At 38.2% G+C, this 20428-nt stretch overlaps 1 protein-coding gene across 1 annotated transcript in view; it reads left to right on the top strand.

Annotated features, from left to right (window-relative positions):
- Positions 1–20428, top strand: part of ATP10A (ATPase phospholipid transporting 10A (putative)) — a 110035-nt gene that overhangs the window by 77558 nt on the left and 12049 nt on the right. Inside the window, exons 8-15 of the mRNA XM_005516519.3 lie at positions 4369–4586; positions 6039–6233; positions 7675–8236; positions 13168–13271; positions 13443–13569; positions 15747–15931; positions 17296–17614; positions 19550–19626. Of these exons, the coding sequence (XP_005516576.2) occupies positions 4369–4586; positions 6039–6233; positions 7675–8236; positions 13168–13271; positions 13443–13569; positions 15747–15931; positions 17296–17614; positions 19550–19626 (1787 nt within the window). The remainder of the gene's footprint in view (positions 1–4368; positions 4587–6038; positions 6234–7674; positions 8237–13167; positions 13272–13442; positions 13570–15746; positions 15932–17295; positions 17615–19549; positions 19627–20428) is intronic.

The raw sequence follows: 20428 nt of genomic DNA, 5'->3' as shown, positions 1-20428 counted from the left end.
TTAGCACACTTGTACAAATTTATAGAATTCTAGCTGCTTGACTGAATCTTTATGTAGACACTAGAGTGCACTTCAAAGTGAAATAAACTTGCACTTAGAAAATAATAAGGAAACACGGTGGTGTGGTGGTGTAAGTGCTGCACATCTAGATTTATTTTGTGACAGTTCAGTAGCCTTACTGCATAGTTAGAGGCAAAATGGAATTTTTCCATGGTGAAATAGTGCTCACACACTGAAGGCTTAAGTATTCTGGTTTGGGAGATCTGCAGTTTTATGCTGCTTGAAGGGAAATTCTTTATAGGCTCCTAATCCCACATTTCAAGTTAGTGGAACATCTGGCTGTGTGGCAACAATGTCTCTGTCACCTGAAAAGTGGACCCCTTTTCATAGAACATATATGTTCTTTGAAAACATATATGTTCATATTTTTTCATATGGCATGGAAGGTAAAACAGAAAACCAAAATCAAAATGAAATTAAAGAAAAGGGGTTTAAAAAGAAAAGAATTTATCTTCAAGAAGATAGAGAATTTATCTTCTCAGTACTTGGCAGCTACTACAGGAGTTTTATTTATAGCTTCCTGCTGTCTTCTGAAAGATAAAAGAGGGTTAATGGAGTAACTATTAACTGTTGTTTCTTTTTTGTGCCGTGAATATAAAGTGAAGTACAGCATAGTGAAATTTGACTTTCATAAATTGCATAGCTGTGTTACCAAAGTTGTTTGTGTCTTTGCCTTTAATAAGAAACTGGTTTGAAAAAAAGATCAAGGCCATCAATTTTCAGTGCTGAAACTGAAAAGTATCCCACAACAATGTCTTTCAGGTTATAATGTTCACAGGAAAAGGTTCGCAATTGGAGGGAGCTGAGTGGGTGGAGAGTACAGTGTGTTCCCAGAGAAGCACGCACTGCACAGCTGAAGCGATGTGAACCTTAGCCATAGCATAACGATTGAACAGGGTTTCATTATTTCTTTAAACTCCTTAATTCTTGCTGCATAATGTGTAAGACTGCACTTGAGAAAACATTGAAAGGTGCTCAGGCTTGTTTTCTGTTTTTGTTGTCAAGTTTCTCTCGGTATAAACTGAAATAGCACCATTTGTATCAAAAGAATTGCATTTGATTTGGTTAAATGAGATTCCAGTCTTGTTCCTACTTTCCCTTTTCCTCCTCTTTCTCAGTGGTAAGGACAATTAAATGGATGTGCTACAATAAAACACAAGAGAAAAACAGGGAGCAAGAGATAGCTACTATTACATAGACTAAAAAGAACCATGCTATCAGTGTAATGCTAATAAATAAACTGAGTGCTGCATTAGGAAACCGCTTTTGCTATGTTGAAAAAACAAAATATGTAAGATGTAATGCAAGAAAGAAGAAAGAGCAATGAGGAAACCTGAGATATGGTATGCAGGCGTAACACTGTGTATTGTACATGAAATGCATTCTCTGCTTAACCATAGAGTTTTTATTCAGGGAATAAAATTATATTCAGTTCAGGGTCTTTGAGGTCTTATATCTCAAGACATATTTTCAGAGCAGAGGCCTAAAGTAGGTATGATTATTAAAGAAAATGTATCCTTTTTAAAAAAACTCTGCTTGGAAGGGAGCTGGACCGACTGAGTAACACATTTTGCAAAGCTGAAGTAAGTAATTGTAGCCAGTCGTTTCCCTGTCGGGGGATATTACCTGTTATGAGAAGAAGCAGCTCAGATTTCTGTCAGCCTGCCATTCAAATGTCCAGCATCTATGGTGAAGATATTATCCCTATGGCAAATCCAAACTTTCCTTATGCTTTTCCTGAGAGTGGCTGTGTCCACATGCCGCACCAGCTCTGCTTGAGACTGGTTTTACTGCTGAGGGCCCTAGTGAAAATGAGGCACAAAAATGTTTTTCTTATGATGGATTTAAATCTTGAATGTTGATAAAGTGCAGAAAAACTTACAACTGTGTCACCTTGAGCAATGTTTTTTCAACCAGGTGTTAGTAGCATGTAACAAGGAGCCTGCAGAAGATAATGAAGGCAGAGGTTGCACTGTCTGGGTGGGCACTGCCCTCACACAGGTCTCATCCCATGGTGTTCTCTCCATCAATACTCCCCAGTCTGGATCTCTGCTTAGGAGTGCTGCAGTTCAGTCTGGACCTTCTGCGTAGACTGCTTCTGATATAGACAAAGCTATAATCAGTTGAGTTCACACTATAGGGATCTGCATTTCCACTGGGAAAATACACAGAAGCTTACAGAGCAGAAGAAAGTGGTAATTAGTGGGCAAGAGTGATGGAAGATGTTAGAACTGCACTGGCCCAAAGCCCATGCATGAAATTGCAGGAAGCAGCCTTTGGATGTGAAATGAACTTCATTTACTTGCAGCTCATTACCATGCAACAGAAGGACCAAGGAAACCAGTGACCTCCCTAATTTTTTGAGCTGTCCTGTAGGTTCTGTAATACAAATTAGAGAACTAGGCAAGTACTGAAAGGGTAAGGCAACAGTGCTGTGCCATTCTCTCGGAAGCTGTGTGGCTCAAGGATCAGCTGCCTACATGGCAGTGAACGTGCTGTTGCTCAACCACTTCCCAACCACATACCTACCCACCAAATAATGCTAATGAATTCACCATTAGTCTCCAGCAGCCTCAGGACCTAGGCTGCAGGGCTCTATTCAAGCTGTGGGGCAGAAGTGCAGTGTGTCCTGCAGTCTCTGTGTCTCCAAATGTGCTGTGGTCCTTTCTACATCCATGTTTTGAATGTTTTGCCAGAGGAGCCAGAGTGCAGTGGATACTTGCATACTTGGACACAGATTTAGTGCAGTGACCAGGTGTGCAGTCACAGCCATTTTCTACATTTCAGACAAAGCTTATACATGTTTCAAATGGTGTTGAAAAAACCTCTGATGCATGATATTGTAGTGATAGAGCTATCACCATGTACTGTGTATGGTCTGGTTTCGACTCCTCCAGCTGCTTTCTGACAGCTAAAACATGTTTGGAAATTGCAGTAGATAGTGAGAGTGGGTTTTTCTTTGTAAAGCTAGCTTCATTAAAAATGATCATGTGCCAAACTCACCATATATTATGCAAGATTTTTCTCAGGAAGTATTTTGAAATATTTTTTTTGTTTGGTTGTTAAAAGCCTGAATAATTAACTTACATGCTAGTGATTTATCATTTGCTATTAGGAAAATCTAATTTGTTACACTGGAGAACTGAAGCAAACTGAGCCACAAGTATGTAACTTGTACTGTATATTGTGGATTATTTTGAAAGCATAATGAAAAGCTTTTCAATGAATACATAATGAAGGAATAAATAGATACCTGTTAGAGTGGCATTTGCCTGCCTAATGAATCACCCAGATTACTAAATGCCCACGGTCTTTAGGAATGAAAAAATATCTTGTACATCAGTTACAGCTAAACAGCCTGTCATTAGAGGGGCAGGATTCCACAGCTGTTTCACACCTGTGCTTTCTGTTTCCTTTTTGATTTCTGTATATCCAACTGCCAGAATTGTTTTCTAGCGTTAATTGGCTTAGTTGGATTCTTCACTGAGGAAGCATTCATCTAAAATATATCACTTGGAAAAATTTTCATTCTGTGTAAATCAGGAATTGGTCACTGCGGCAGATGGTGATAGGAACAAGTGTTGCAGCAGGTGAGGGTACCCTGGTTTTTATACTGCATCCTGCATTATCCTGTCTGTCATGCAGAGAAGAAGGGACAGGCGCCACAGTGGTTTTAGCACTAGGCTGGCAGTCAAGAATCTGGCTGAGTTCATGTCTCCACTCTTCAGCAAATGGCCCTGACCTTAAGCAAGGCTTTAATGCTCTCTGTACCTCATCTCTGTGTGTAAAACAAAGGCAGTAGTGTTCAGTAGGTGTGTTGTTCTGGGTAGATTTCAGGTGTCAGTAACTGTTACTCAGTAGATTTTGACATTTTTGCTGGAAAATACTTTATTTGAAATTTGTATTGGAAATGACAGGAAAAATTTCTGGATTCTTTATTTCCTACTCAGATATCAAGTGAAGGCCAAATTATTTGGTTGATTTCATCAGGCAAAGCAGGAGAACAGTCTTCAAGGATGCACTGAATTACTGCAGAGTCTAACTGCCTTTCACAGAGAATATGATGATAAGGGTGGCAATGCATTTGTGTTACATTTCTAATTATGTTATCTGCATCCTCCATTGGATACTACCATTCAGTTAAGACTATACTATATCTCCTGGTAGTGGAATCATTCATTATTACTGAGAAAGCACAGCATAATATTAAAATCAGATCACCTGAAAAAAAGTCACCATATCCCTCTCCCTCTTTCTAAGCCATTTTTAACATATGCAACATTTGTCCCTTTTTATTTTTAATGATAGCCAAACGCTTAGCAATGTACCAAGAACCTGATTCTGAAGAAGAAGAGGTAGCCCCAAAGGGAGGAACTCTGTCCCAGCGTGACAGCATCTGCAGCCATCAGAGCATCAAAGTGATACACAGGAGCCAGAGCACCAAAACCCACCGGCGCACAGGTAGCAGAGCTGAAGCAAAAAGAGCAAGCATACTCTCAAAGCACACTGCCTTCAGTAGCCCAATGGTAAGTCATGAGAACTAAATGCAGTGTCCTGTATCTTGTAATAGAACCATGTCCTGGAAAGGAAAAGGTAAGGAAATCTGTAGCACATTGTGTGACTCTTCATAGATTTCATCTTTGTGTGTTTACTTCTGTAAAAACAGCTGTTTGTACAAAAACAGTGAAGTGTTGGCATAGATCTTATCTAAGTGCCTTGTCTCTGGGAACAAGCTGAAGGTAAAGACAATCTGAATAATTTGTTTTAGTTATAATTTGATTTTGGGAAGTAAATGTATGTCTTCCTTTTATCTACAGAAGCTGAGAATAGCATTGATGTCAAGGATTCTAATTGTTCTCCATATGCCTCTTCTTTTCTCTTTTGTCAGAGGATTTTAAAACTATCAAGTACTGGGGTGAACACCATGTATTCCAATTCTTAGACACTATTGACATACACCATAGCACAGTTTCTAGTTTCAGTGGTTATCAGTCAATTGCATGTGTTGTATTTTAAAAAGTAAACATCTTTGCATTTCAAAATGTTGGTGAGTTTATGTCTTTACAACTGCATTTGGCTTGTTTTATACGGTTGTAATTTAGTGTAAGTTTTACATGAGCTGAATGATAAGAGGGGAGAAGAGCCAAGTTGTGTCTATTCTTGGGGATTTGCATTGTTGCACTGTTGACACAAATTCACTCTTAAAGCAAATTACAAATACAAAGGAAGATGTTTTTTGCACTAGTGGAACTTCTTGATTTCAGTCAAGAGTAAGCTTTTTTGATAAAATTACAAGATGAAGTTTTTATGCGTGGAGTTCTGTGGTTGCTCATGTTCATCAGCTGCTGATCATCAAGTGATAAAATTCTACTGAGAAAAGAGGCTTTGATCAGTTTATCTTTTAATCTTTTGTATCCTTGCCTCCCTCTGTGTTACAAAATACTGAAGTTTGCTCTGACAAGAGTTAGATTAAAGGGGTGGAAAATACTGATGAAATAGAGTTGAAAGGGCTCAACGTTTCATGTATTAATTTCAAATGTGCAGATGACTGTTGTTCTCTAAGAAACAATTGAAGTTGGTTTCATTTTCTTGTGCTGATGTAAAGCCAAATTTTAAATGTCACTGCTGCCTATTTTTTTCCGCACTTCTGGTCTCTGCAGTGTACCATACTTTAATATTAGATAATAAATGTCTTGAATTAAATGGGAAAGAGGGAGGAAAATTAGTATGTAACTCTCTTCCTTTCCACTACCTCCAAAGTAGATAAATATTGCTGCTATAAATAGTTCACATCATTTCTAGCAGAAGGCTCATTGTTAACTATTCATTGTCTAGAGTGGGTGTGCTACAGTTCTCTCCACCTCTACTCTATGGTGTAAGGCTACCCCAAAACTCTTCATATTGACACTGTTTTAATTCCTTGTTGCTGCTTTGGAAATGTAGAAACAAAGATACTAATCACTGGTATTTGTTACTAGGAGAAGGACATCACACCTGACCCAAGGTTGTTAGAAAAGGTGAATGAATGTGCAAAGCATCTGGAGGTCATGAGGAGCCACGAACAGCCATTATCCCACCTGAGTCCAGAACTATGTGATGTTTTTGACTTCTTCATAGCTTTGACTATATGTAACACAGTTGTGGTTACTGCACCAAATCAGCCTCGACAGAAGGTAAGTTAAAGAAAAAAGAAAAGAGAGTTCAGGCTTCTTGATACTAATTATTATTATTAGCCTTGATATTAAATTATCTTCAAAGCTAGGGAAATGAAAACTTCCTGTTCTAGCAAGAAACAACTAGGGCAAGTTGTGAGATGACTTGTAGAGCCACTGTGTGACTGAGTGAATTTAATAATGCATTAGCTGAATGGAATAAGTCAGCTATTTCACTTGCCTCCATGGTAAGACGTGCTTTCATCAACAATTTCAAGATACTTCTGGAACTCTGCTGATTTCTTGTACTGCAACGTACTCATTTAATAAGCATAAATATGTAAGCATGTGTGGAAACTAATTTGTAAATGTGCAAAACTTACCAGAAAGGGATATAAGCTGTCAGTGAATAAATATATCATATGTATGGATTAAATTAGGAAAAGGCTGAGACATTTTTTAAAAGTTTGGAAAGAGAAATACACTTGAAAAACATCACTTAAAACTTTCAAATTATGTAAAAGATGCATCTTAAGCTCATTATGAGAAATAATGATTGTTAGTGCTTAAATTGGCCTTTAATTAGTGTCACTGATGAATGAGAATTTTAAGAACGCAATCCCAAGATGATCTGTAAGACAAAACTATAATGGAATGTAATATTAAAGCTCGCCAGCAGCTGGAATTTCCATTCTGGAGAAAATTCTGTACTTTGCTTCTGTTCCAGATTGGAAAAAAAAGTGAACTAGTCTGCAAAATGATGTGGTTTTGTGCCAAGGAAACATTTGGAGAATGCTCAGTTCTGCTGTTTCAGGAATGCTACACTGTTACACAATAATATATTACTATGAATATGCTATTACTAGTAATGTTACTGTATCTATAGAACAGATTTGCGTGAACTGCGATGAATGTTAAGTCTGAAGCAAAATGCCTCAGTGCTGAAAGAGACGGGGGAAATTACTTATCGCAACATGTGTCTTTTGAAAATATTTTCAACATTGTCATATTCTCATTGAACTTTAACTCTATGAGATACACCCTTCTCAATAGAAAAATACTGCATTAACTTTTTTTTCACTACCTTCACTGGAATATGCACAAAGGATGACAAGATTTCATACTAATGGTAGCTTTTAGTATGCACTTCTGATGGTGGTGGTGAAACACTGATAAACTATCCATTTTTCATATCTGAAGAGGAGAAAAAAGAAAAAACTGTTTTAATACAAGCATATTTGCTTTCATACACGAGTATAACTCTGAAGTTCTAGTGAGTTTTTTTGCAGGTGTTGTGTCAGTGTTGTCCATTTACTTTCCTTTCTCAAAATCCAAATACCATTACTTTTTGCCCTCAAAGAAATTTTACTCTTTAGTTGGAGATGCTTAGACTATCAGTGTCAAAATTCTTGTACAGCTTTTCTTTGGTGTTTATTCATTGTTGGGTTTTGTTCTTCTCAAGGTCAGAGACCGATTTGAACTGAAATCTCCAGTAAAAACCATTGAAGACTTCATACGAAGATTCACTCCAAGTCGCTTGACTGCTGGATCTAACAGCAGCAGTTCCTCTAGTCTAGCTACAAGCAAATCAATGCACAGATTCGGTTTAAGCACGCTTTCATCTACATCTACAGATAGCACTTTATTAAAACTGGAAGAGAAGCTGGTGTACTCTGCACAGATGAATAACAATGGCTACAGCTCCCAGCAAGGCAGGACGGCTGTGGGAGGTACACCCGAGGAAGGAGAACTCCGTTACGAAGCAGAGAGTCCAGATGAAGCTGCCCTCGTCTATGCAGCAAGGGCATATAACTGTTCTCTGGTTGGAAGGCTGTCTGACCAGGTATCAGTGGAGCTACCTCACCTGGGAACCTTAAGCTTTGAAGTATTACATACATTGGGCTTTGACTCCATCAGGAAGAGGATGTCAGTAGTGGTCAGACATCCTCTCACAGATGAAATAAATGTTTACACTAAAGGAGCAGATTCAGTTGTTATGGATCTTCTTCTCCCCTGCTCTTCAGGTATACACCTCTTACTTACTTTTGGGTGGGGGGGAGTTGGGAGGCAGATGCTGCAGATCTCGCTTACTACCTTATCTAGCAAGTAGACTTGCCTGCTTTTCATTTTGTAGAATGGCAACCTTTCTTTCATAATGCTTTGTAATTATTGCAGATTTTCTGTAAAAAATTACTGGTTTCTAACCTCTCAAGAATGACTGAAGACAATTTCCGTAGAAGATCTTCTACTAGCAAGCTTTATTTTAAAGGAATTTCTTGCAACTTAGCCAAAGCAATTTACATTTCTTTAGAAAAACCTGTCTGGCAGTGCTTGGACAGTTGAGTATTTATCATATGAAACTGAAGTACATCTTATTGCTGCTTCCCTCTGTTTCATTTGTAAGTCCTTACATCCTTTTGCTGAAATACGTTTCATTAATCAGCACATTTTTTCATGTTTAACTGTGATGCTGAAGGGCAATGTGAATCAATCAGCCATCAGAACAGAAAGGTTGTGGCAAAAGATGGAGGGAGAGATGCTGTTCAGACAAGAAATCTTGGCTTCAAATGCATAGTTGACTAGCAAGCAGTAGACATGTAGCTGTGAACATGGAATTTCCCTAAAGCATGGAGAATTCTCCAGCACCCAAATGGCCTAGGCAGCAGAGACAGCTTTAAATAGCTAATTGTAATCAGCTGGTTTCAAGAAGAATCCTGTAAGGTTTCAGAAGTTAGACTCATGGGTTTCAGTTTGCATTAATCAGTTTGCATCTGATTTACTGTATTTTCAACACTGAATTTCATCCAGTGTTTAAAGATTACCCCAATATGAATGGACAGAGCCCCAAAGTGCTAGAGGTACTTCCCATGTTTCACTAATGCATTGACTTTGTGGTTACTTTGACTTTAGTTGGAGTAAACAATTGTGAAAGGCTTACACTGTGTAATTTTAGTTTAACGAAACACAGAAAAATGTTGGCATTAGTTTTCTGGTTTCAGCCATATAAATCAAAGCTGAGCCAAAAAAGTTAAGAACAACTTGTCCTTAACTAACAACAAAGTATTCATGAATAATTTTCTAGCAAAGATCTGATATTACAGAAGGCACATAGAGCATCTATGGAAACTTCTTTCCTTCCAAACTACTAATAGAGAACTTTTAGCACTGAAAAATTCTAATACCTAGAAAATAATAATTGGAAATGACTTCTCAGAATGAGAACTGAGCATTCAGGAAAGAAAAAAATATTTAATGCCAGCTCTTAATTTTTTTGACATCATAGACTGTGTTCAAAACTACCATGTCTATTCACAGTAGGCTCGATGGATCAAGAAATTTTCAGGGAAATCTCAGGCAGGTCTAGGACCCACCTAGGTAAAAACAGTAAGGCCAGTTAGAAAATTTTTAAAAAATTGAATTTGCACTGAATTTGCTGTCTCTGCCTGCAGTATCCTAGTGTCAATGGATATAGAGGGAGCCTCAAAAGATCTATGCTGTGGCTGTTATCTGTATTGTGGGATCTGTCCTTGATGTTACCCAGTTCACTGGTGATGGTGGAACGTGTGTGTGAGAGACATTATGCTGCAATAATTCAGTCATTTATCATTTTAAGGAAATGACTAAATGGTGAATGGATACGACAACTAATCCCACAGCTTGGTCTCTGCTCTCTTAGTTCTTCAGGGACATGTGAACTATACACTAGTCAAGCATGTTTCTTGAGACTTGTGTCCTTAGACTGAAGGATGAAGGCAGCACCATGTCTAAAATCTCCCAGCTCTAACACCACATGGCATAAAACAAAGATTCCTGCTTGGGAGGAAGAGTATTTTAGAATATGACAAGAGAAATAGCCTGAAATCAGAAGCAGAAGTATTATGTTTTAGCTTTCTTGTGTCTTATAGGAAAGTATAAATCGTCATGAGCTTCAAGATTCAAAGAGATTATGAATTGACTCTATTTGCTCTGCCTGTATATCTAGTTAAGAGTGTGTAACCTAGTGTATTCTGATAGCAAACAGATATTTTCAAAAGCCTTGAAATTATTCCCAAGAGTGTATTGTTTTTACTTTATCTCAACAGTCACCATGTTCATAAATGAGAAAGTTTTACTGTTTGAGTTAATACCCAGTTCATACAGGAACCGTGAACATAAATCATTGAGAAAACAATGACTGTGCTGGCTTTCTGCAGCTCAAGATTATGGAAGGAAATGAAGAAGCAGAAAGCCACTAGCTCTCTATCATTCCTCTGGAGGAGACTTCCTCTGTTTTTCACTGACATGGTGCATGTGGTCACACTGCTCAGAGCAGACACTGCATCCCAGCTAAAAAAATCTCCACAACTGGATTTTGTCTGCAAGAGATTCCTCCCCCACTTCTAACTTCTGAGCACAAGATCAATCTCAGGGTAGGACTGATGAGGCACATGAACGGCTATAAGGGCTTCAGCTGTCATTGGTATGCTGGAAATGAGAACTTGCACAGAAAATAGTATACACATCTCTACTTGTAGAGAGTTGTGTCCTTGTTCATTGAAGGAGGTGTGAGCATTTGACATTATGATCACTGCATTATCGCCTATGGTATTCAGACAGATCTGAAGTGATTAACACCACTTAACCTTAAAGGCATAGAAACAGCTTTAGATGTGTTAAAGCACCTATTGACGTTTGCATCATTTAAAGCCAGTGAGCTGCTGTAATAGCCACTCCCATAACATAATTTCATGTGGGGTATGCAAAAAACATGGCATTTTTCTCTAGAATGTTAATGTCTCACAATAAATTAGGAAGATTGCTTGCCTGCTTTATTTTATTAAAGTTAAAAAAAACCCTCACTAATACAAGAAGCCTTGAAGATTTGCTGCAGTACCTCTCCCAGAAAAAAAAAATGTTTTATGTAATACAGCAAAGTCACATGTGCCAAAAAGGTTATAATGCATTAATAGAAAAGTAGCAAAATGAAACTGTGTTAGGCTGCTGGTTCCTTATATGCCTGTTTCTATATGTAGTGTAAGAAAGGGCTTTCCAATTGCAAATAATACTTGTAGGGATGTCCTTCTGGAATAAAATATCTGTATTGTCCCTTTGAGACAATCAACAACAATCAGCATAGGTGGTATTAATAGGTAGATGGACAAGCCCATGAGAATATTCCTACCAGTCAGTATTCACCACATGACTTTAATCAGATGGGACTGGAATGAAGATATGCAGGAAATAACCACAATCTTCACAGAGTCCCTTAGGAACAACTGTGTATGTATAATCCCAGCTTTGCAGACCTAGAGAGGATAGAAAAGTCTGTAAAGGTGAGAATATAGCTGTACAGCGAGTAAAATGTTCTGATACATGGTTGAAATAAATGGAAAAAAACCCAGAATATTTGGATTCTAAACTCACAGTTCCCTTATTTCTACAAAATCAATACATGTATGTGTTTGTGTTGGAGCACCTGAATGCCCAATTACCAGTCTGCTGCTGTATAAATACGAAAGTACTGAATGCTATGTAATTTTATAGACAGGCAGATATATGTATGCAGTCAACATATAGCAAGATCAAATTCAGTATGAGTGCACACTGGGTAAATGGGCACTGAAAAGTATAAACAGTAAGATACCTATGCCATCTAATTTATATACCTGTATTAAGTGTTTAGCATAATGGCATAGTGCCCACAGGCTCTCAGAATGAGAGGTGAGCACATTCAGTGATGAACTGAGAATGTAGAAGGTCCCTTGAGGTGCCCAACCTTCTGGTGGAGTGGTCACCTTGCTCAGTGACTGGTTACTGCACAAGTACCAGTAACTCAAAAACTGGATTTAGTAACAGCTTCAGTTACAGAATTATATCCTGAAATGATTCTACATCCCCTGAAAATATTCAGACTTTAGTAAAAAATAAAAGTGTATCACATCAGGGAGTAGAAAAACCTGCCAGAAGGTACCAGTTTTCTCACTCAATGGTTCCAATCTAAAAACTTATCCCTGGTATGTTTACTTAAGGGCTAACCTTGAAATTCATATTACTACCACAGTACCTTTTTCAAGACTTGTCTCGATCCTAGATGATAAAAAAGATGCATTATTGCTTGTTTTTAATTTTTAAAAATCACATCATTTCATGTAATAAGATGGAACAAAATGTGCTGCTATCATATTTATTACTGTATGTTGATCACAGGGTGAGCACACTGCACCAGTCCCAACTAAAGAGAGAAAAAAAACAAATCCTCAGTCCTCATTTTGAGTAGCTACACATAGCTTTAAGAGAAGGGTAAAGTTAAGTGGAAGTTTTGCTGATGAATCCAAGGAAGAAGCTAGCTGTGAGGTCTGCAAATGCAAATTCTCCTCTGAATGAAATCACAGACATACCCAGAACTTCTTGCGTTGATTCAGGCTGATAGGAAGTACCAGTAGAGCACTAACAAGACAAAAGGACCTTCATGCACTCAGATATACAAGCACTGTTTCCACTTCTTTTAAGATATTAGCCTTGGTGGAAGATTGAGTGCTATTTTTAAGTGTTGTTTTTCTGCACATGATGAGCTGTGGAGAAGCAGAAAAATATTTGCTTGTAGTGTATTTGAAATCATACTTCTATTTCTGACAGTATTGTTTGCTGTGAAGATTATCATGATTTCTTAAAATATTCAGGCAAAAGAAATACTTAAAGAGTAAAAAAAAGATCTTTCTCACATACATTCACAGTGACTTTTTTGAAGAAGACAGAAAAGAGAACAAAAAGACTTTTTTCCTTTTTTTCTTTTTTTTCTTTTTTCTTTTTTAATGGAATGTTTTACATCAGTTTCCCAGGAAATATCAACACCTCTTTAAAAGTATCAGTTATAAAGTGCTGGTACAGTGAGTACTATATACAAGTTTTTATTCTCTGAGGCAATTCAGCTGCTGTTATTTTTCAACGAGTAATCTATGGTTTTATTCTTATCTAGATGATCCTCGGGGCAAACATCAAAAAAAAATCCGAAGCAAAACCCAGAATTACCTTAATCTTTATGCTGTAGATGGGCTGCGGACCCTCTGTATTGCCAAAAGAGTAAGTAAATGCAGGCTTTTAGTTTGCTTTTAAAGAGAGTCTTGACAAAGATTACTGAAGGTATTTATTATTTTATTGTTCTTGATTCATAACCTCTTTTTCATTTTATTCAATAAAGTATGAATACCATCACATCATATTGACTGTGCCCTCACATACTCTTTGTAATAGGTTCTCAGCAAGGAAGAGTATGGCTGTTGGTTAAAAACTCATTTAGAAGCAGAATCCTCTATTGAAAATCGTGACGAACTTCTGTTTCAGTCAGCACTGCGGATAGAGAAGAATCTGCATCTGCTAGGTAATGAAATGAGAGCTGGACATGAAATTAAAATGTGATAAAAATTCTGAAAGCTTGGCTATGAAATCCGTTCTTCCCCTTAAATTGTTTCTGACAGTATAGAAATTGGCTTCCGTGTGACTTTATCATGGCTGTCATGTGCAGCACCACAAAGGAATAGGATATAAGTAACATAAAAGACATACCCTGTTTTCCTTGCTCCTGCCAACATTTTAGCACTAGTGAAACAAGTGGAGTAATACTAGGGGTGAATTTGACACAACATCATAAATGGGAGCTGCTGCTCTAAACAAGAGGAGACCTGGCCCAAGCTGTCTACAGAATTTCATTAGTTCAGTGCTGCTTCAACATGTCAGAGACTTCCCTGACTCCAGGGGCACCAGAGACGCGCATAAAGCAAAACTCACAAACTGCATCTGTGAGAGGCATCAACTTTCATATACATCAGATTGTGATACACAGTGCACTCAGGGCCTTTGTATCTGTGGCAAAGGGTTTCAGTTAAAATCAGTGTATGTAAAAAGTATTACAAGAGCTAAGTCATACTCTTTTGACTTGAGATGTTGAAAGCACTGAGATTCTAAAATTTATTTACATATACTGGTACACCATGCATCCAACTGCTTTCTCTGGCAAAGAAACTGGCACAGCCATACCACTGTTGGAGAAAATGACCTTCACCAATTGCCTGCATGCCTGTCTCTGGGAGACAGATCCACCTCACCCAACTTCTAATGCATCTACTACAGATCTCTAAGGCTCAACATATAACCAGTGGGGAGACAAAAAAAGTGTGGTTCATTTGGTCTGATTTAGGTACCTGCTTTAGGATTAGATTTATCGTGCCCTTAAAGTGTCTGGTTTTCTTCCCTGACTTAAAGGGGGGCATGAATTTCTTAATTCAGACCAGAGTAATCAAGATCCCACCATGGGTGTACCTGCTGGCCCTGGCTGCAGTCTAAGGTGAAAAAAAAAAAGGAAAAAAAAAAGTGAAATTGAGTTGCTAGACAAATAAATGAGCTCTGGCCAGTAGTAAACTCAGATCAATCATTCCCCAAGAACCTCGTACTGTGGTTTGTAGCTTGCAATGATCAGTCATCATTAGGTTGTGGGAATAAAAATTCAGTCTGGAATATATTTTTCTTTATTTGAATAGCAGTAGCTTTCCCAACATTGCCCTATGAATGTGTTTTCATGTAAATGACTGGTGCTCAGACTTAAGGGGACTTCTGCTGTTAACTGTTCTTTTTTCAAGGAAGAACCAGAGAAGAAATAATTAGCTGAGAAAAGTTTATTTTGTTTTTCCTGCTGTTCCAGGTAACTTGCATATCTGTCACTTCCTCATTTGCTAGTGGCAGGGCTTGCATTTCCTCACAAGTTGCTCTGACGCTCAGTGGAGCACTGATGTACCAGTGATGACACTGAGCTTGGTCCTGAGTGGCTTTTTGCCACTTTTCATATATATGAAAATCTTGTCTCAAACAGCTGATTTATGTAAGCACGAAACAGATACCCACTCTCTTAAAACAGGTAGAAAGATGCATTGAAAGCATGAAAATGCACATTTTACTCTCACCTCTCCATCAACAGATTTATGATTCATTCTCTGCTATATCTCATTTGGTCACCAGTGTCTTTCTGCAAGAGCAAAGAGCAGCAACAAGGCACAAAAAGGTTTATGTTTGCAGTCTCATTTACCAAGCTGCAGTCCAGCTGTTACTCCCCTTCAAAAGAGGAATTTCTAGTGACTCACTCTCTTGCTGAGAAAAGGCAGTTAAGACCTTTAGGAATTGAAGTGATCTCCAAGAACCAGTAGCTTCTCTAGCAACATTCAGCAGAAATTACGTGGATATAGAGCATAGAGACAATAAGCCTTGTGAACCTCTGGGACTAGGAGTGGCATCTGGTTGCTGTTGACATTTTGAATTTTGGATTTGTTGTTTACTGTTGATGCAACTGTTTACCGCAGCTACTTTCCTTTCTTCCTCCTCAATACCCCCAAAAAGCTGCCCAAATCTTGCAACCATTGATAGTTTAGCTGTCTCCCAGTAAAAGTGGCTGCTGGTTGTTTTGGGGTTTGTTTTTGTTTGTTTGTTTTTTAACCTAAACTTAAAATTTAAGGGCAACCCTAGGTGTTGATTTAATAGAGAATATTTTGCTTTTTTTTATGTGCTTAGGTGCAACTGGCATAGAGGACCGTTTGCAGGATGGTGTTCCAGAAACCATTGCAAGCTTGCGCAAAGCTGGGTTGCAGATTTGGGTTCTTACTGGAGACAAGCAAGAAACAGCTGTTAATATTGCATATGCCTGCAAGCTACTAGATCACGATGAAGAAATCATCACTTTGAATGCTGAATCACCAGTAAGCAGATCCAGTATACAAGTTGACTAATGAATTAGTTTTGCTTTATTTTCAACTTGTACAATTAAAAGTTTGATGGCTTTTTTCCTTTTCCTCTTTTTTTTTTTTTTTTACTTATTTTTCTGCTTCATCTGTAATTTTCAGGTAGGATATGTCTTTGAATACTTCTCAGTGAATCATGCTTCTAAACCATAGCCTCATGTATCACAACCTTACTGAGAACATGTAATTGTGTGTAGTTAACTCCACCATGAATGAAAATATGCCATAGCAGCATAAATCACTTTCTTCGGTATGCATTTTCAAGACATCTCTGTTTCTGTTTATTGGCACTAATGGGTCTAAAAAGCAGCCTGTTATTAAATACATGTTGAGAAAGAAAGCAATTGATAACCTGTTGAGAATTTGTGCTTTATTTTATGCCACTGAAATGTAGCATTTAGATAACTCATTCATGTTTTCTCAGGTGGCTTTTTCTCTGGAGATAGAAGCAATATTTAAATTTTGATGCTAACAGTGAGAGGCAGAAAACCACATCTACAGTAACGCCTTGCTTCCTAACAGACCTTTTCTAATCCTTCTGAATTACTGATCTTTCCTGTGCTCAACTTGTTGCAAGCAGTAACAAAGAGTTTACTGATACGATCTAACACACAAGGAACCAGACTGATAGTGCTGTAGTCCTTTTATGGGGTGATAAAATTGGACTTCAGATCAGCAGAGGAGAGGTAGGCCATCAGTATTCAGCTCCAATTTCATTCAAAAAGAAAGAAAAGATAACAGCATTTTCCATTCTTGGGTGTATCAACTGAACTGGTAAATTAATTTTCCATGGTTTTTCTTTTTAGTCATACTTTGCTGTAAGACCAATTGCATTTCTTCTAAATGTTCATATATTCTCAATAACATTTTCTAGTTGAGTAAGGCTAGGAGAAAGATTTCAGCTTAAATAACCCTTTAATTGGCCTTTAACAATGCATAACTCTTTGATCTGAGTTGTGGGCGTATACATGGTGCTCATCACCATAATGGTGTTCATCACCCTACTTAACTTGGTACCAATTATATATCATTTCCTAGCACTGTTATTCTGAGAAGGAGCTAAAAGAAATTAATTTAGCATACAAAAGTGCATGTTAAAGAAGAATTAGATTTTAAGCCTTTCTACTCTATACTGTTGTTATACCTTGTGCAAGAATTAAGTGTGTTCAGAACAAGTAGAAGATTACTACAAATCAAAACTTTTAACAGTGCAGCAAATAATACATTGCCCATATTAGTTATACCTAAACATACAGCAAACAGAGGCCTTTGAATACGTGTTCTTTTCTCTCAAGCATTTCTATTTTGAATTTTTTTTTCAGGAGACATGTGCTGTCTTGCTGGAACAGTGTCTGCAATGCGTACAGTCTAAATTTTCAAACACAATAGACGGAGCTACTGGAAACATGACTGTTGGGTTCACCCCTCTCTATCCACCCTCTTCCTCTGTGCTTTCCAGCTTGGGCCTAGTCATTGATGGAAGGACTCTAGCTTATGCCCTGGAACCTGCGCTAGAAGATAAATTTCTTGCACTAGCCAAGCGATGCCGTTCAGTACTGTGTTGTCGCTCTACCCCACTCCAAAAGAGCATGGTAGTGAAACTAGTCAGAGACAAACTCAAAGCAATGACCTTGGCAATAGGTAAATACCTCAGTTTATACTAGCCTGCCTTGATGTATACTGTGACTTGAAAATTTTGATTTTTTTGACATGGAATAGGACCCTCCCAGCTGCCTCACAGCTGAAACAGCCTTCCAGTTTAGTCTGAAAACGTGTTGGACAATTCTAATATATTTATTCTAACATATTTAATCAAAACCAGGATAGAACTCTGGAGTAGTAGCTGGGATTTCTTCCTACAGAAGTTAGGTAATCAGGACCCAGTTATGCTAAGAGGTTTTGACATGTCTGAACACAGATGTGAAGAACTGGGTTACCTTATGCTGTGCAAAACACTATTTTGCAATCACTGTGTTACACCCCAAAAAACACTCTGCTCAGTGCTGTTTCATCTGATCATGCTTAAACTCAAGGTTCTGTGTTTATCATCACAAGTCAGCCCTACAGCAAAGGCTATGACTTGGCCTTGTCGTTATAGAGAGTGGATTTACAACTGGTATTATGCCACACTTACACTTTTCCCACTTAATCACTCAAAGGCAGAGGGGAGACTTTGGCAGTCCATCTGTCTTAGGTTTGACAGGATCTTACATGTTTCTATGATTTTTACTCAAGTCAACTAGCTCTTCTTTCCCTATCTCAAGTTTAGGTTCATGTTTCATTAGAAGATATGATTTCAGCATATACTGTCGCAAGTACACTTGCTTTCATCTACCTGTGTGGTTAATTATGGCTGGAACACATGTGGGTGGGACTTGGCTGTGAAAAACCCTAAGTACATATAATAATTGCCAGACTTGTGTGACATCAACATCACCAAGTATGTATTGATTATCACAATCTTCATGCTCAGTATATTGTATCTTGCTCAAATATGCCTCCCCCCTACTGAATTTATATATTTGGCTAACTGACTGTGGACATAATTGTCTGCATATGTTGTAAAAAACATCTGGCTTGATAACTTGAATTATCCAGAATGTTTAAAAACACTAGTGGAGACTAGGCAGCTTGTATTTTCATTCTTAAGCTTACGAGTTGAGGTTAAGCTCCTGCTCAGGCTTAAAGCCTAGCTGTATGCATCCTCTCTTTTAACCAGCATTATATACAACCCATAACTTGGGTTGTATCACACAGTCACAAAGATATCTGCTTTGTCTGGTGAGAGGATACCACTCTTACACATGCCAGCAGCAATGGTGACATGTGGTGTGCACTTCAGCCACTGGACTTTAAAACCAAGTGTCTTGTCATAAGCTAATACAGTGTCATTTTCCATTAGTACACTGGCTACAAGTTTAAGAGGTTAAGAACTAGATACTCATTCTGGTATCCTGTCTATGGCACCTGTCACTTGTCGTATCGTGGTTAGAAGCAGAGTAGGGGTGGTGGCTCTGCAACCATCCTAATTAAATCTGCCATTCTTGGGTGTATTAAAGATCTCAGACTGCTCAACCCTACTCTTGACTTTTTCTTTCATTCATCTGCTTTTTAACTTCCTTTAGTATTTTTACAGTGTAGACATTTTCATTGGCTTTAGGCCTTCTTGCACATTTAATTCTTAGTCATACCTGATTGCAGGCAGACTCTAAATCAGGAAGCAGTATTGGGGACGCTTATTCTCAGCCTTCTACTGTTTTACCATTGGTGCATTTCAGGCCTGATAACTGAATTTTAGGTATTAAAAAGAGATGGATTTGTTTTATTGTTACTGTCCTGTGATAAAAAGGTCTAAAAAGATCAGAATGTCCTGGAAATTTTGCAAGCTTTGAACCTTATATTCTAAAGGTGTATCCTTTTCTACTGCACATCTCCCTTACTATACCCAACCAACATTTAGTAAATGTCTCAATATACTCAACCAACACTCAATAACAACTGTTTTTCCTTTGTTTTGTTGCTGCCAACTGTTGTTGTTCTTCTAGTGACAACAAAACTGCATTTTGTCATCTTTAGGTGATGGTGCTAATGATGTCAGCATGATCCAAGTGGCAGATGTTGGTGTGGGGATCTCTGGTCAAGAAGGCATGCAGGTAATGTTGCTCGTGCAGTGGAAAGCACTCCCATGACGGCATGAAACAGCCGCTTTCTATAGGTCAGATTGTTCAGGCTGCCTCTGGACAGTCAGCACAAATAAAGGAAAAACAGCAAGTTGTGCTGAGGACTGCCAGTTCTGTCTATAAGTTCGGTTTATAAGTTCTGTCTTATAAGGGTTCTTTCAGCTTGAGTTTGACCTCACACTTGTTCTGAGATTTGTGATGAGTTTACACACACTCTGCCTTCTCAGAAAATTGAACTTACCACATCTCTCTAAGCAATATGATTAAAAAATAATTAGCTAAATAATTGTTTAAAGGACAAAAAAAGCTCAGCTATGCATTATTTAGGAAATAAATGTTTGTCTTATGCTGGCTTTTATTCTCCTCTCTCTTGGGCATACTTCTATGGAGTGGCTGCACAAGTCAGTACAATTAATGTAGATTATTTGCATGGTGTGGTGGTGACACTTAGCCCAGTCACCCACACATCTCACTCACTCAGCTTATTCAGACAGCAAAACAGTAAAGAAAGCAGAAATTGTGGTCCTTTGCAGAACCACTGCTCCTTACACCTTATAGCAGGTCTCGGTTTGGCCTCATTTCTAGTCACAGGGAATGGCAGGATGAGATTGCTTACCTTGTTGCTTTCCTTCTGGATGTGTTCCACCTATAATTACTGCATTTACCACTGTGTAAGAGGCACTTCTCTCATCCCCAAAAGAGATGTGTATGTATAGGATGTGTGTATTACCTCAGCCTCCTCTACTGCTAGTGCAGATCAGTTGCAGTGTTCAGA

This window comes from Pseudopodoces humilis, chromosome 2 (assembly GCF_049639895.1).
Source record: "Pseudopodoces humilis isolate 2021_Gansu_Grassland_sample_001 chromosome 2, ASM4963989v1, whole genome shotgun sequence".
In the NCBI taxonomy this organism is placed as follows: Eukaryota; Metazoa; Chordata; class Aves; order Passeriformes; family Paridae; genus Pseudopodoces; species Pseudopodoces humilis.
This window is presented reverse-complemented; position numbering and strand designations above follow the sequence as displayed.